Source organism: Homalodisca vitripennis, chromosome 2, assembly GCF_021130785.1.
Source record: "Homalodisca vitripennis isolate AUS2020 chromosome 2, UT_GWSS_2.1, whole genome shotgun sequence".
Taxonomy (NCBI): Eukaryota; Metazoa; Arthropoda; class Insecta; order Hemiptera; family Cicadellidae; genus Homalodisca; species Homalodisca vitripennis.
This window is the reverse complement of record NC_060208.1, coordinates 225029964-225043160: the sequence shown is the minus strand read 5'-3', so window position 1 is coordinate 225043160 and position 13197 is coordinate 225029964. Positions and strand designations below refer to the sequence as shown.

Sequence of the window (13197 nt, the reverse complement as noted above, 5' to 3'; positions counted from 1 at the left end):
AATATACCTTGTTTCAGTACAGCTGATAGTAATGAGAAACAAATGCTTTGATGTTTATAAAACCAATTTATTCCAGTTTCTATGAGAAAAGTATTAAATAAACTACAGACTAAGACGGTACAATTTTATAAATATCTCATTCTATACAGGATTTAAAAAGTTCGATTAATAGAATCTCTCCTTTATCCTTTGTTTAAAGTTTGTTGTTGACAATGGAAGGTTTGAAATGGTAATCAAGTTTCAAGGATTGAAATCTATCCTCTTGGTCCGGTGTGAAGACCATTTATACATTTACTTGTACTTAAAACCTACAATGTTCGGCAATAAACTAAAAGTAAAATGAACAAGATTTTAACAATCAAACAAACCTCAACCATAAAATTTCATACACCCACCATGACATTAAGATTATGATTCAAACATAGAGCCAGAGGCAACTGCCTTTATCCTTCCCCTCCCGACCATTACCTTCCCGTCTCATAGTTTCAGATGACACACAACACGATACCACAGAAAATGCTGACATTGATAAGCATATATATATATATATATAGTATATATATATACTGTCTTCATACCTGATAAAGAGGATAGATTTTATTCCTCAAAAAGTAATGTTATACATTTTGTAACATATGACTATGGCAAATGTCCGAAAACCTATTATCCTCTCCTTTATGATAGTTCCACCAATAAAAAAGAGTGACTCAAATGGGGACCTGGCACGCACAATAAAAGCATTTTAATGTCACCTCATGATCACCTCACCTTACAAGAACTGTATGAACCTTCCACTCATAAATTTTAAAAGCATCTTTTGGTGATTTAAGTTAAGATCAACACAAAAAAAATCCACAGAGAACATATTGAAATCGCTATGAAATTCTACAGATTAGTATAGTCAAACTAAAAAATAAAATCAAATACAAGTTTCAGATAATCTAAGTTAGTTTTATGAGCCTCTTTTGTTTGAATGTAACCCAATTGGCTATTCCTTTTTTGACAGTTTAGAATTCAGTAGCTGAATTTTCCTAATTTGTAGCAAATATTTTCTGGGGTAGCACCTTCAAGTATAAACCAAAACTGTCCAGTTTGCAAAACCTTCTTTGGATATAATAATGTTTTGTTGTTTTGCTTTGTTTTATAATCTTAAAACTTTGGCATCTCAATTACTGAAAATAGAAATGAATAATTTTCATTATTTTTACATTCTATAATGAATTAAACTTCATTCATATTGCTTCTTTCAGGAAAAACTTCAACCAATGGCTGAATATTGACCAATTTCTTAGATTGTTATATGAGACAATGCTTTTTGCTATAATTGGAGCATCCCTTTGACGTTTTAGTTAGAATCACACAAAGTGCATCATCTATCAAATAGTTTATTGGTTTTGGAAGGGAACAACGGATTGTAAGTTTTTTACTAGATTCTATTTGGATACGGTACAGATATCCTGAAGTGATCTTTAAGCCCTTTGCTAACTGTTAACAGTACCTTTGCCTACATTAGTTCATCATACAGATTTTCATTTCATTTCATTTTTCATTTTACAGATTCTCCTACGTCTAAGTGTTTGAAAACATTTCACTTTTGCTCGAGTAGGCTACAACAGGAAGTTAACGTTTTTCACTCATATTTTACACATATTTACTAAAGATGAATATCATATATGAATATATATATATATATATATATATATATATATATATAAACACAGATACTCACACATGTACTTATGTACACAGCTTATCACTGTCAAACACTTGATTAACAAAAGAATATATGACTTACACGTTTGTGAAAAGTGTAAAATCACATTGGAAATACACAAACTAAATAGAACAAAATAGGTTTCAATTAATGACCGTTGATGTAACAGGTTGTACAAGTCATAGAGAGCAAATGAAACATAGCTGTTTGTGTATCTTAACACAAAACAAATTGTTACTAAAAACATTCAATTAAAAAAGTTATTATTATAACAAGTGTGACCGATTACAGAAATTAGGCCTACTGAAAAATAGGACTAAAAACACTATAAAACTATATACATGATTATTGTCGAAAAGTATACGTTGGAAAGTTCAAGTGGAATGCTATCATCACTGGTTTGAGGGAATAGATAATGAAGAAAAAAATATCTCTTTATATCAAACTCTTGAATAACTGGCTCTTGTAACATTTTTTAATTATAATTAACACAGGAACTGTAATGAATACTATTTATCAGCCATAACTATGGGTCTACTAATGATTTACACATGTTATTGTGATTTGTAAAATAATTGTTACAGTATATAATATTGTAACTGGTCACTAAGACTAACCTTTTTTTTATCAGTTGAAATAGTACAGACATTTATTTCTGACTTGTTAATTCCATAGTTCAATTGAATTATATTTGTATATAATGCGTTATTTTAAAACTTACCTTCTAAAAACCTTTCCTGATTTTTTCACAATTTAATGCCTCCTTGAAATGAGTTCCACTGCAGATTTTGTTGCTCTTGCTTGCAATTTCAAAATCTATAAAACCAAAAATTTTGTATCAACATTGAATTAAAATATTATAAACAAAACGTTTTCCCTGCACTTTTAACTGTTAAAATGGTAATTATTACTAGCTAATATACAACTCACAAAATAATATGCTCTATAAAAAATCTCCACTGTATATAAACAGCTCTCCACAATTCGACTGTGATAAAAACAAACCAGTCACAATTTGTAGCATCTCAGGTGTTACATGTCTTACCTCTTCCATTTATGACATTTTCAATAGCTCAATATTGGCTAGTTTAGTTTTATAAACTCTTTCTTTTATAAAGCTCAGTAAAAAATCTACATGATTTAGATCCGGTGACCTAACAGGCTATTCAACGTACCCCTGTGACCAATCTAACGGTTAGGAAACACTTGATCTACAACAGAATGCGTGTTCGTCTACGCTAATGGTTTGGAACACTGTAATGCTGAAACAATACTGAATTGGAAAAGAAGAGTACGCACCACTGACAAAATGTTATTTCAACATGTCCCAGTAAATTTCATCTGTTATATTACCATCTATTATAAACGGTCCAATAATGTTCACTATTCCAGCCCACACATTCACCTGTTGAGACGTTTGTATGTGACCTTCAACCATTGAATGGTCACTCGAATTGTGTTTATTATGTGTCCATTTAATAAGAATGTAGCTTCGTCAAAAAGAGTATTGAAGTTAAAACATGTTGAATTTTTATCATACTTCTTACAAGTATTTCGCAAACTTCATTTCGTCTGTCGAAATCGTCCTCTTCTTGGCCTAATTATCTTTTTAGGAGGATATTTCTATTTGTATAAAACATTGAACATTGATGCATGCTTATATTGTAATCTTCATTCAGGGCATTTCTGGCCAATGTGCTGGGATCATCAACAAATGTTTTAAGTACATCTAACGACTTTTCTTCATTTGCTGCCGATTGAGGCCTACAACGTCCTCCACAATCTTCAATTGTTGCTGTTTTTTACAGCATTGGATTGTCTCAAACACTAGAGACTTATTGATTGAGGATCTGTTATGGAAAGGGTTACTAAACGAATTTGCAGTTTCTTCGTAGCTCAGCGCTGGATCTCAAATAGAACTATGCTCTCATTGAATATTAAATTAGAATAAAATTTAAACTAGTAAAACAAAAATTTGCAAGGTTTTTTACTTTTTTTATACTTATATTTTATGTTTACGAACCTGAACAGGGATGACATTCTTCAACAATCTCAAAATCCTCTGTCAACCAACACAAATCAGCACCTGAAGCATTCTTTTCAGTTACTCGCAGAGATCGTCCATTTCCTGTTGTCCAGTTGCTCTCTATAACCAGGACAAACAGTGTCAATCTGAAAAAAATTATTATTGTGATAATTTAAATTTTAAAAATTTATATCCCATACTACAGATTCTTCTACATTAAATTTATAATTATTAATACAATTGATGGTGTTCCAATGATAACATGAATATGAACATGTCTAAATGCTCTTTCATGAATTTCACACAAGGTTATTTTGTGCAATCTTAATAAACCTGTTGATTGATTTTGTTTACATATATATTCCCGATTGTTATTCTCTTGGAGAGAGTTCTGATGACTATATCTTGATTAAGGCCCTTGATATTATTTTATTTAGCATCTTTCTTTTCATGGTCATCTTGCTTTCCTGCCCAAGAAGACACAATAACACTATGGATTTCTCATATGTTCCACAGAAGGCTTGATAAGGCAATAAACAATTTTGATTTGATTTGATCATCCTGAAGGAATAAAGCGGAGTTCTCGGAAAGCATGTGTATGTATGATGCTGTATTGGTATACATGCTGAATGTTTTGTTTGAAACATATTTACTACTAAAGAAATCTTTAAAAAGTACTAGCGGGCCCGGCGCGCTTTGCTGCGCATTTCAATAATTTTTTGCAAAAGTTGCCCGCGCGGCTTCGCACGCAATTTCCCGTTGAAAACAGTACACTATATTCACTTATTCTTTTTCTATCACATTCTAAACATTGCTGAGATAATTGATAGTCGTTCCATCGTGAGCCTCTTGGGCGTATTATGAAGGTACCATATTCCTGCCTCTATCTAGCTGTTACCCACGGCTTCGCACGCAAATCTTAAGAACCGAAGTCCTTATATTACTTAGTAAATTTTTTTTTTTACTATAATAAATTTTAGATTAAATTAGTTATATCTCCGATGCCACGATTGAGCTTGCTTTGTTGTCTCGATCGAGAGAATATGTACACACGGAGTTTTGAGAACCATACTTCTGTCAAAAAAAACAACTAAGGTTGATTTTATAACATTCTTTATATTTGTAGCCAACGTAAGATAGTAATTATGATATCTGCATTACTCTTCTGATCAAGCATGAGCATGGTTTATATTAAATAAATATTGCAGTTAAAGGTGAATTTTTACGTCAAATTTGAATTGTATTATCTGGATAGTAAAGTCTATGTTTAACAGTGATTGCAAAAACAGTTTAAACAAAATTTGTCGTTTCTCTTAAGCTTACTCTATGCTTTAAAACTATAAGTGTAATATATGTTTACAAAGAACAGCTGATTAAAAATTTGAAAAGACGTTAACATATGTTTGCTGCAATGCATTTCTTATGGGTATTTCTGTAACCAGTGGGGCGGAATCCTGAATCGGGAAAGGGATGGGCATAGCTTATAAACCTTCTCCGTGGAAAAATACATATACGTACAAATTTTCATCATGATCGGTCCAATAGTTCACGATTCCATAAAGGACAAACATACAAACATTCATTTTTATATATATAGAAGTATAAATATTAACTTTTTTATTAGTGCTATATTTTAAAAAAGGGAGTTTTTGAAAACTGGTGTTACAAAAAAATTTAATTATATGTACTTTTAAGATTAATTATTAGCAATAAAATATTACAAACTTATTATAAAAAGGAGGAATTTATAAAATATTTTTTTTTTTTAAGTTGTTGTAATAAGATTTAGGCCCTTTAAATCTAGGTCCTAATAGGCCCAGGACATAGAAAGATTGTATTAATCTAATAAGACTTATTTCAAGTCTCCATGTTATTTTAAAATTAGATTCTTTACTAAAATACCACGAAAACAGTCATTTTGTATATATCAATATAGGGCTCCACTATGTTAAAAGTTGTATCAAATTTTTAGAGATTTTTTAAAATTTGATTTATTAATTATTAATCAAACAGTTATATAATTATAACCCACTGGTGTGTGAAACCATCTCCATATTATCCTAACTGTGTTAATGAAACACAGAGAATTAAAATTTGTGCCAGAAATGGACAGCTTTTCAGATGGTAGAAACTCTTGAGATGAGCCAAATCAGTTTAAACTCCAACAATGTAGGCTACTGTATATGGAAAATGCCAGGCTATGGTATTCCTTTGTTGTTATAAGCAACTATTTTCGGGATTATATTTCAAAAGCCAACATTTAAAAAATCTAGGGATGGTCCTGTACATCAAAAACGTACGAGTCGAATTATTAAACTTTGCATACACAGTCTAGTATATATTATAATACAAGGCTCATTCTTAGACTGCACCTATTTTGGAGCTAGATTGATTTTACAGATTAAGAGCAAACCATAGGTTAGAGATGGCCCCGTAACTCTAAAAGGTACAAGCCGGTTTTGATAAAACTTGGCATACACATTCTAGTTATATAGTCTACTATACTATATTATGATGTTAATACAAAACTGGTATCAGTGGAGTTAACGGTCTAAATAGCCAATCAAAATTTTAACGTTATTTATGTATTCTGCTCATTCTCCTGAACAAAAATATATACGGTTTTAGGGGGACAAATAACATTGCTTTTTAATACTTGAAATGTAAATGTAAATTTATGGCTATATTTGTGTACTGTGTTTCTTGTTATCTATGATTTTCACCATTATCTGCTCCTGATAGCTTACATATGAGTGTTCTGTGGTCAGAACCATCTAACGGTCCGTGCAGTCTCTTCAACAATGGTGTCTACTCATATTACTCAATTGCAGCACATTAACACTAGTAAAGTTAATTAATTTTGAAAGTTTTTTTACGTGTTAGATTGCGGATTACATGAACAGTTAACATATTAGGAAATTAATTTATTCAATTTTAATTGGTCAACGTGTTTTTTTTTTTTTTCAAGTGAGAGTAGACAGATAAGTTCATTGTGTAATGATATGTTATTTTTAAATCAAGAAATCTATTTTAACATGATTGGAAATTACCGCATGGTGTGTAAGGTACATATGAAGTTATAATTACGTTAGTTATGCTTTTTTATTAAACTTCTGTTTTCAAACTATTTATTGATTTGTAGAAGCATTATTTTGAAATTTGTTTTTATCAACACCGGAAACAAATGCACCACTGATGTTATTAACATATTGCTATATATCCTTTGAACAAAACAATATAAGGTTTTAGAGTATTAAAATGACAATATTGAGGTTTAGAACATTTTAAGTAGAACTACTTTTCTTGCAAGATTGTAGGAAGTTATGGTTATACAAGAATTTGCAATATTTGTGTTTTTTCAAGTTGTGTTTCCAATAAATCAGTAATGGCTGGAGGCATCCATGATCACACTATTTAGAATTTGATTTTTTACTGATAGGTAGCACCTAAAGGGATGTTTTTCATTTATTGCCACCAACGCTGGGCAACACCCCACAGCTTGTGCTGATGGCCGAAGGCACTTGTGTCAGGCTGATATAAACTTTTATTCTTAGCAGGTCTAAATTAACAAAAACCACTTTTATTTTGATCAAATTCCTCTGATTTTAACATTAATGTTATTTTCTTTATCCAAAGATGGCATGACGGCTGACGTCAACAGCAACAAACAAGAGGTAGGCATCATAACAAGACCATGTGACACCCTTAGAACAATGAAATATTACTCTGTGCGATAAAAGTAGTTACACTTTAATGTTCTATAACCTCATTATTTGTCATTTACACTTACTTATACTTATACTTATACTTTTGTTTCCGCAGGAAGTTGGCCCATCTTAGGGCTTCTGCAGGTCCAAAACTGCCCTGAATAGGAGGGACAGTGTTTAGGGTAGGGTGGGGTGTTCCAGCCCTTTACAATGATCAAAAAATTGTTCCATGCTATAGAAGGATTGATCTATTAGGAAATTTTTTAGCTCACTCTTGAATTTTTTGTTACAATTGATTGTTCTTATTGTTAGTGGTAAAACTTGATAAATTTTTAGTCCAGAGAAATTTGGTTTTTTTTCAAAAAGAGTAAGCCTATGTTGCATTGAGAAATTGTTCTTAAATCTAGTATTGTAATTATGACTATTGTTTATAAATTCTAAGTTTTGAGATTTTATGTACCAGGCACATTCATAAATATATAGACATGGAACTGTTAATATTTTTAGGTTTTTGAAGTGATCACTACAATGTGAGCGGGGAGGCAAGCCCAACATGGCTCTGATGGCCTTTTTTTGCCAAGTAAAAATTCGTTTGAGATTTGAGGCTGAGCCCCCCCACAGGATGATTGAGTAAGAGATGTGAGACTCGAACAAACAGTGGTATACAGATTTTTCCAATTGGTTGTTTTTGAGTTTTGCAAGGTTTCGAAGGACAAAAACGCCTTTGGCTAATTTGCTTTCAATTTTGACCAACTGTTCATTCCAGTCCAACCCATCATCCAATATCACCCCCAGCAGTTCTGCTGATTTTGTGACATCCATCTCCCTGTCACCAATGCACAAGCTAGGGAGTCCAGGAATTTTTTGAATTTTTCTTTTGTTTTGTTTGGATGCAAATGCATTTTGTTTTTTCTTGATTGAGTTTGAGGTGGTTTGATTCAAAAAATTGGGCTAGATTGTTTGCTTTGATGAAGGATTCTAATTCCAGGACTCCACAATCTCTGTGCCTGGTAACTAGGGTAGTGTCATCAGCGAACATGTAAAGATTTTCCACTGGAATCTTACTGGTTATGTTGTTTACATAAACCAGGAAAAGCAAAGGGCCCAGGATTGAACCTTGTGGCACGCCATTTCGGATCAAACTGGGTCGTGAAAGTGTGGATTTAATTTTGAATTTGGTTGTGCTGAGAACCTCCACTACCTGATACCTATTGGTCAAGTATGAGGTTAGCCATGCGATGGCAGAATTTTGAACGCCCAGTGCTGATAATTTCTTCAATAAGATGACCGCATTGACACAGTCGAAGGCCTTCGATAGGTCAGCAAAACAGCCGAATACCGTCTCACCAGCCTCGACCGCATCAATGCAACCATTTACAAAATCAATTAAGGCCAGTTTGGTTGATTTGGATTTTCTGAAGCCATACTGCCTCTCCACCAGGAGTTTATTTTCCTCAAGGTAGAGAGTCAGCTGGTCACAGATTACCCTCTCAATGATTTTGGATACTGCCGGAAGGAGCGATACTGGACGATAGTTGCAGACATCGGACTCATCACCCTTCTTTCTGAAAAGAGGCCTCACCTTGGCCACCTTGCAGGCATCCGGGAAGGTGCAGCTGTTTATGGAGGCATTCACCAACTCCACAAGGGGTTTAGTCAGTTCCTTTTGACAGAATTTAATAGCTTTCATACATAGACCATCCACTCCGGCCGATGTTTTCGGTTTGAGTTTTGAAAAAAAGTTTTTTTAGTATTCTATCATCTATGGGCCTGAAAGATTCTAGTTTTGTGTTAGGGTCTATGTTTGGACCGTCATTGTCATCAGAGCAATAGTTTAAATTTTCATTTATTTGGTCTGCAATGTTTATGAAGTAATTGTTAAAAAATTCTCCAATCTGCTTTGGGTGATTTATTTTTTTGTTTCCATTAATTATTTCAATATTTGTTATCTTATCAGTGCTCTTTCCTCTAAAATTATTTACAACATTCCAGGATTCCTTTTGTTTGTTGTCAGATTCATTTATTATTTTGTTAAACCATTCTGCTTTTGTTGACTTAATTCTTAATCTGTAAGTCTCAAGGGCTGAATTGTATTTCTGTCTGTTTTCTGAATTTTTGTTTATTTTCCATTTATTAAACAATTCATATGCCCTGTTCTTTAAATTGCTTATTTCATTGTTCATCCATTTAATTCTGTGATTTTCTTTTATGGTAACTTCTTTTAAAGGGCAGGCTATATTGTAGTGGTATGCAAAAGTTTTGATAAAAGCTCCATATTTGTCATTTATATTTAGGGCGTTATAAAAATCTCTCCAATCTTCATTTCTCAGTCTAAGTTTTAATTCATCTAAGTTATTCTGTTTCATGCTTCTTATTTGTTTTTTAGTTTTACAATTTTTCCCTTTGTGAGTATCAATATTTAGTGATATGGCATGGTGATCAGATAGGAGTGGTTCGATTACTTCGTTTTTGTGTTTTTCAAAATTTGTAATGAAGTTGTCGATACAAGTAGCAGAGGTATCAGTTTCTCTGGTGGCCTCTTTTACAGTTAGATTCAAGCCAAAACTTGTTAAATTATTTTTAAAATCTAATATGGTTTTATTTTCACACAATATATTCAGGTTGAAATCACCACCTAGTATTATATTGTTCTCTTTTGGTGTTAATTTAGAGAGGTAAAGTGTTAATTTGTTTTGGAATATGTCAATGTTTCCATCAGGGCTCCTATATAGGATGCCAATAATGGTTTTCTTATCATCTACTTTGGTTATTATTTCACAGCATTCAAAATTCTTGTTCTCAGATAATTTATTGCCAATGCTGGTTATTTTTAGAACTTTTAGTTTAGACTGATTTTGCTTATAGATTGCAACTCCTCCCATTCTCATCCCTTCCCTGCAAAAACTGTTTTGCAAAGTGTAATTTTGTATTTTCAACATGTTTTTAAAATCTTCAAGACCATGCTCAGAGACTAAGAAAAAATCAGGTTTATTGTCATCCAAAAATATTTCAGTTTGTGTTATTTTTTCAAGAATGCCCCTTATGTTTAGGTGAATTACTTTACAGGACCCTGTTATATTGTTAGATGAAGCTTTTTTCCCCAATTTAGCCTTCTGTCCCGTCGTTGGATATATCGGCTTGTGGTTATCTATGTGTTTTCCAGGGTCATGTCTAATTTTTGCGTTTTTTTCATCCAGTGCTTTTTTTGGACTGACTAGTGAGAGATAGTTGATTTATTAGGTCGTTTAGGACATCCTTGCCCGTTTTATTAAGGTGTAGGCCATGTCTAGTAAAGCAAGTCCTATCTAACATTAAATTTATGTTTAGGAACGCCCAGTTATTTAGTTTACATTTATGTTGTATGATTTCATTTTGTTTTTTTATTACTTCATTTTTGTCCGGGCTGTCGAATCTGTAGGGTGTTTCGACCCACAGCACCCTTCCCTTGAGCCCTTCCGCAAGATTGTCCAACCCGGAGCCCAGTTCCAAGTTTGTTTGGTTTGAAATGGCATTTGACCCCCCTACCATGAGTACAAAATCAGAGTCCCCTGCCTGTTTGGTTACCTCACCCGCTCGGTCTATCATGGACATGAAAGAAGTACCAGGTTGCACATCTTCCAAAATTTGAAATTTATCCCCAATTTTTGACCCTCTCAGCCGGTCACCACAGCCCCTCCCATGACTGTCTGAAACCAACCTAACCACACATTCCGGCTGGCGAGCCCCCCCAACACTCGCACCAGCTACACCCCTATGCCCCTTAACCTCCCTCCACTCGTTTCAAACCGCCATTCACTCCCTCCTCAGTCATGTCCATGACTACTTGCCTCAGTCTCGTTAACTCTACTTCCTTAAGACCAAGATCCTCTAATAAGGTTTCTTTTTCCAATAACAAAGTTTCGTTTTGAGTTTTTAGATCATTGATTTTCTTTTCATTGTCCCTAAGAAGGCCTATTACATCAAGATTTTTTTTTAAGCTTAAATTTAAATTGTGGTAGTATTCTATGCAAATAGGACAGACCCAGTAGTCATTTTTCCTAATGTTAACAAAAAGTGTTTTTTTTTTTAGTTTGCTACATGCTTTGTCTGCATGGAACCACTTACAGCATATGTCACAGGCTATTGAGTCGGTTTTGTTTTCATCAATGGGCTCTCTACATTTACAACAGGTTTCAACAATCATTTTCTTGATGAGCTTAAGTAACTTTAAATAACTTAAAAACTAGCCTAGCGTTGGGTAGCTTTTTGTCAATTAGTAGTAAGTTAACAACGAGAAAGTCTAGACTAACTTATTGTATGAGTGGCCAGATAGGCCTAGTCTTATATTAGTCCAAATTTGATCAAAAGCTTTAATTGTGTGATTTTGAATTCCTAAAACTAACTATGTAGGTAAGTGGCCAGATAGGCCTAGTCCTAAATTAGTCCTAATGTAACTATACAACAATCAGGAAATTATGCTGTTCAAGAGTCAGCTAAGTTCCTGGAACAATTTTTAATGTTTGTGATTTTTTTGAAATGAAAATGATTAATGTTGTTAGTTTAGAAAAGATTCATGACCAATTGGGTTTTTTTTTTAATTTTGAAAAAGTTCCGGCCCTCCCGGTTCAGAGTGATGTGGGTTTCAGCTGGTGTGTATGGATATAAAATGGAAGTTTTAAGGTTTCGAGGTTGAAGAAAGATATTTCCAAGCAAAAGGAAGGCAGTTTTTAGTTGTACTTGCGTGACCTGCAGTTATCCAGAATTGAATTTCTTTATTAATGTGGTACGAACTTCTTCATAACCTATATCTTGACTGAGCACGTTTTTTTATGTTTTGTCGAAAATTTTAGTAAAAAGCAGAAATTTATTGTTCAGAATGTAGATTTGTTTATATAATACTGAATCAAACTGAAAAAGTAGCACTTATTTACTGATTTATCAGGATTTTTGCGGATTTTAATTGAAGAGTAAAAAATTTGCAGCCGCCACACACAACAGTCGTCCCGGCTACCTAACCTTAACCTTAAAGCAGTAATCACTGTCTCATCAGGTGTTCCAACTAATTGAAATCACCCATTGAAATCTCATATTGTTTGTTCAGGAAGACAATAGCTTGTGTTAATAACACAAAGCTTGCATTTTGTCAGGTTGGCAGTTAACTTCACAATTACCATAAACCTGTATTGGATTCTTTTTAAGCAAAACTCTAAAAGAATTTGTTTTTGTATTTAAAGTATTTATCTTTCCTTATAAAATTAATACAGATTTTGTAGAGGATTAGTTATGAAAGTAGGATGGAATCTAGACGCAGTTTCACTTGGGTGCTAATACTTGTTCTTATAAAGAATAATCAGACTGAGATAGTCAGTCAACTTTAACTCTTTGCAACAGTAACTTAGGACTGATAGTACTTTAGGTGCTAAGACATTACTTCAGAAACAATTAATTGGATCATCTATGATCTGGTGAAGGTCATTCCTTTCATTTTTCAGGTTATTTTCAGCGACATTAAGGCTTTACCAGAATGCCTGAGTAAAAAGGTGAACCTCCAGAAACATCGCAAATTGACAAGAACATTTGATGTTAAATACTAGTTTACCAGAGACTGGACCTTGGAAATTACTGAGATAAAAATCTAACCAAGAATAAACTTACTTACCCACCAAGGAAAATAATTCCTAAAAGCATGCGTTGTTTAGAACATGATTCGATCATCTCTAATAATCTATCGTTTTCTTAAATTACTTAAAAAAGTGTTACACAGATATTAT

At 33.1% G+C, this 13197-nt stretch overlaps 1 protein-coding gene across 1 annotated transcript in view; it reads right to left on the bottom strand.

Annotated features, from left to right (window-relative positions):
* Positions 1 to 13197, bottom strand: part of LOC124355444 (protein JTB) — a 13443-nt gene extending 246 nt beyond the window's left edge. The window contains exons 1-3 of the mRNA XM_046806586.1: positions 13086 to 13197; positions 3738 to 3886; positions 2436 to 2530 (exon numbers count right to left, since the gene is read on the bottom strand). Of these exons, the coding sequence (XP_046662542.1) occupies positions 2439 to 2530; positions 3738 to 3886; positions 13086 to 13141 (297 nt within the window). The 5' untranslated portion in view covers positions 13142 to 13197 and the 3' untranslated portion in view covers positions 2436 to 2438. The remainder of the gene's footprint in view (positions 1 to 2435; positions 2531 to 3737; positions 3887 to 13085) is intronic.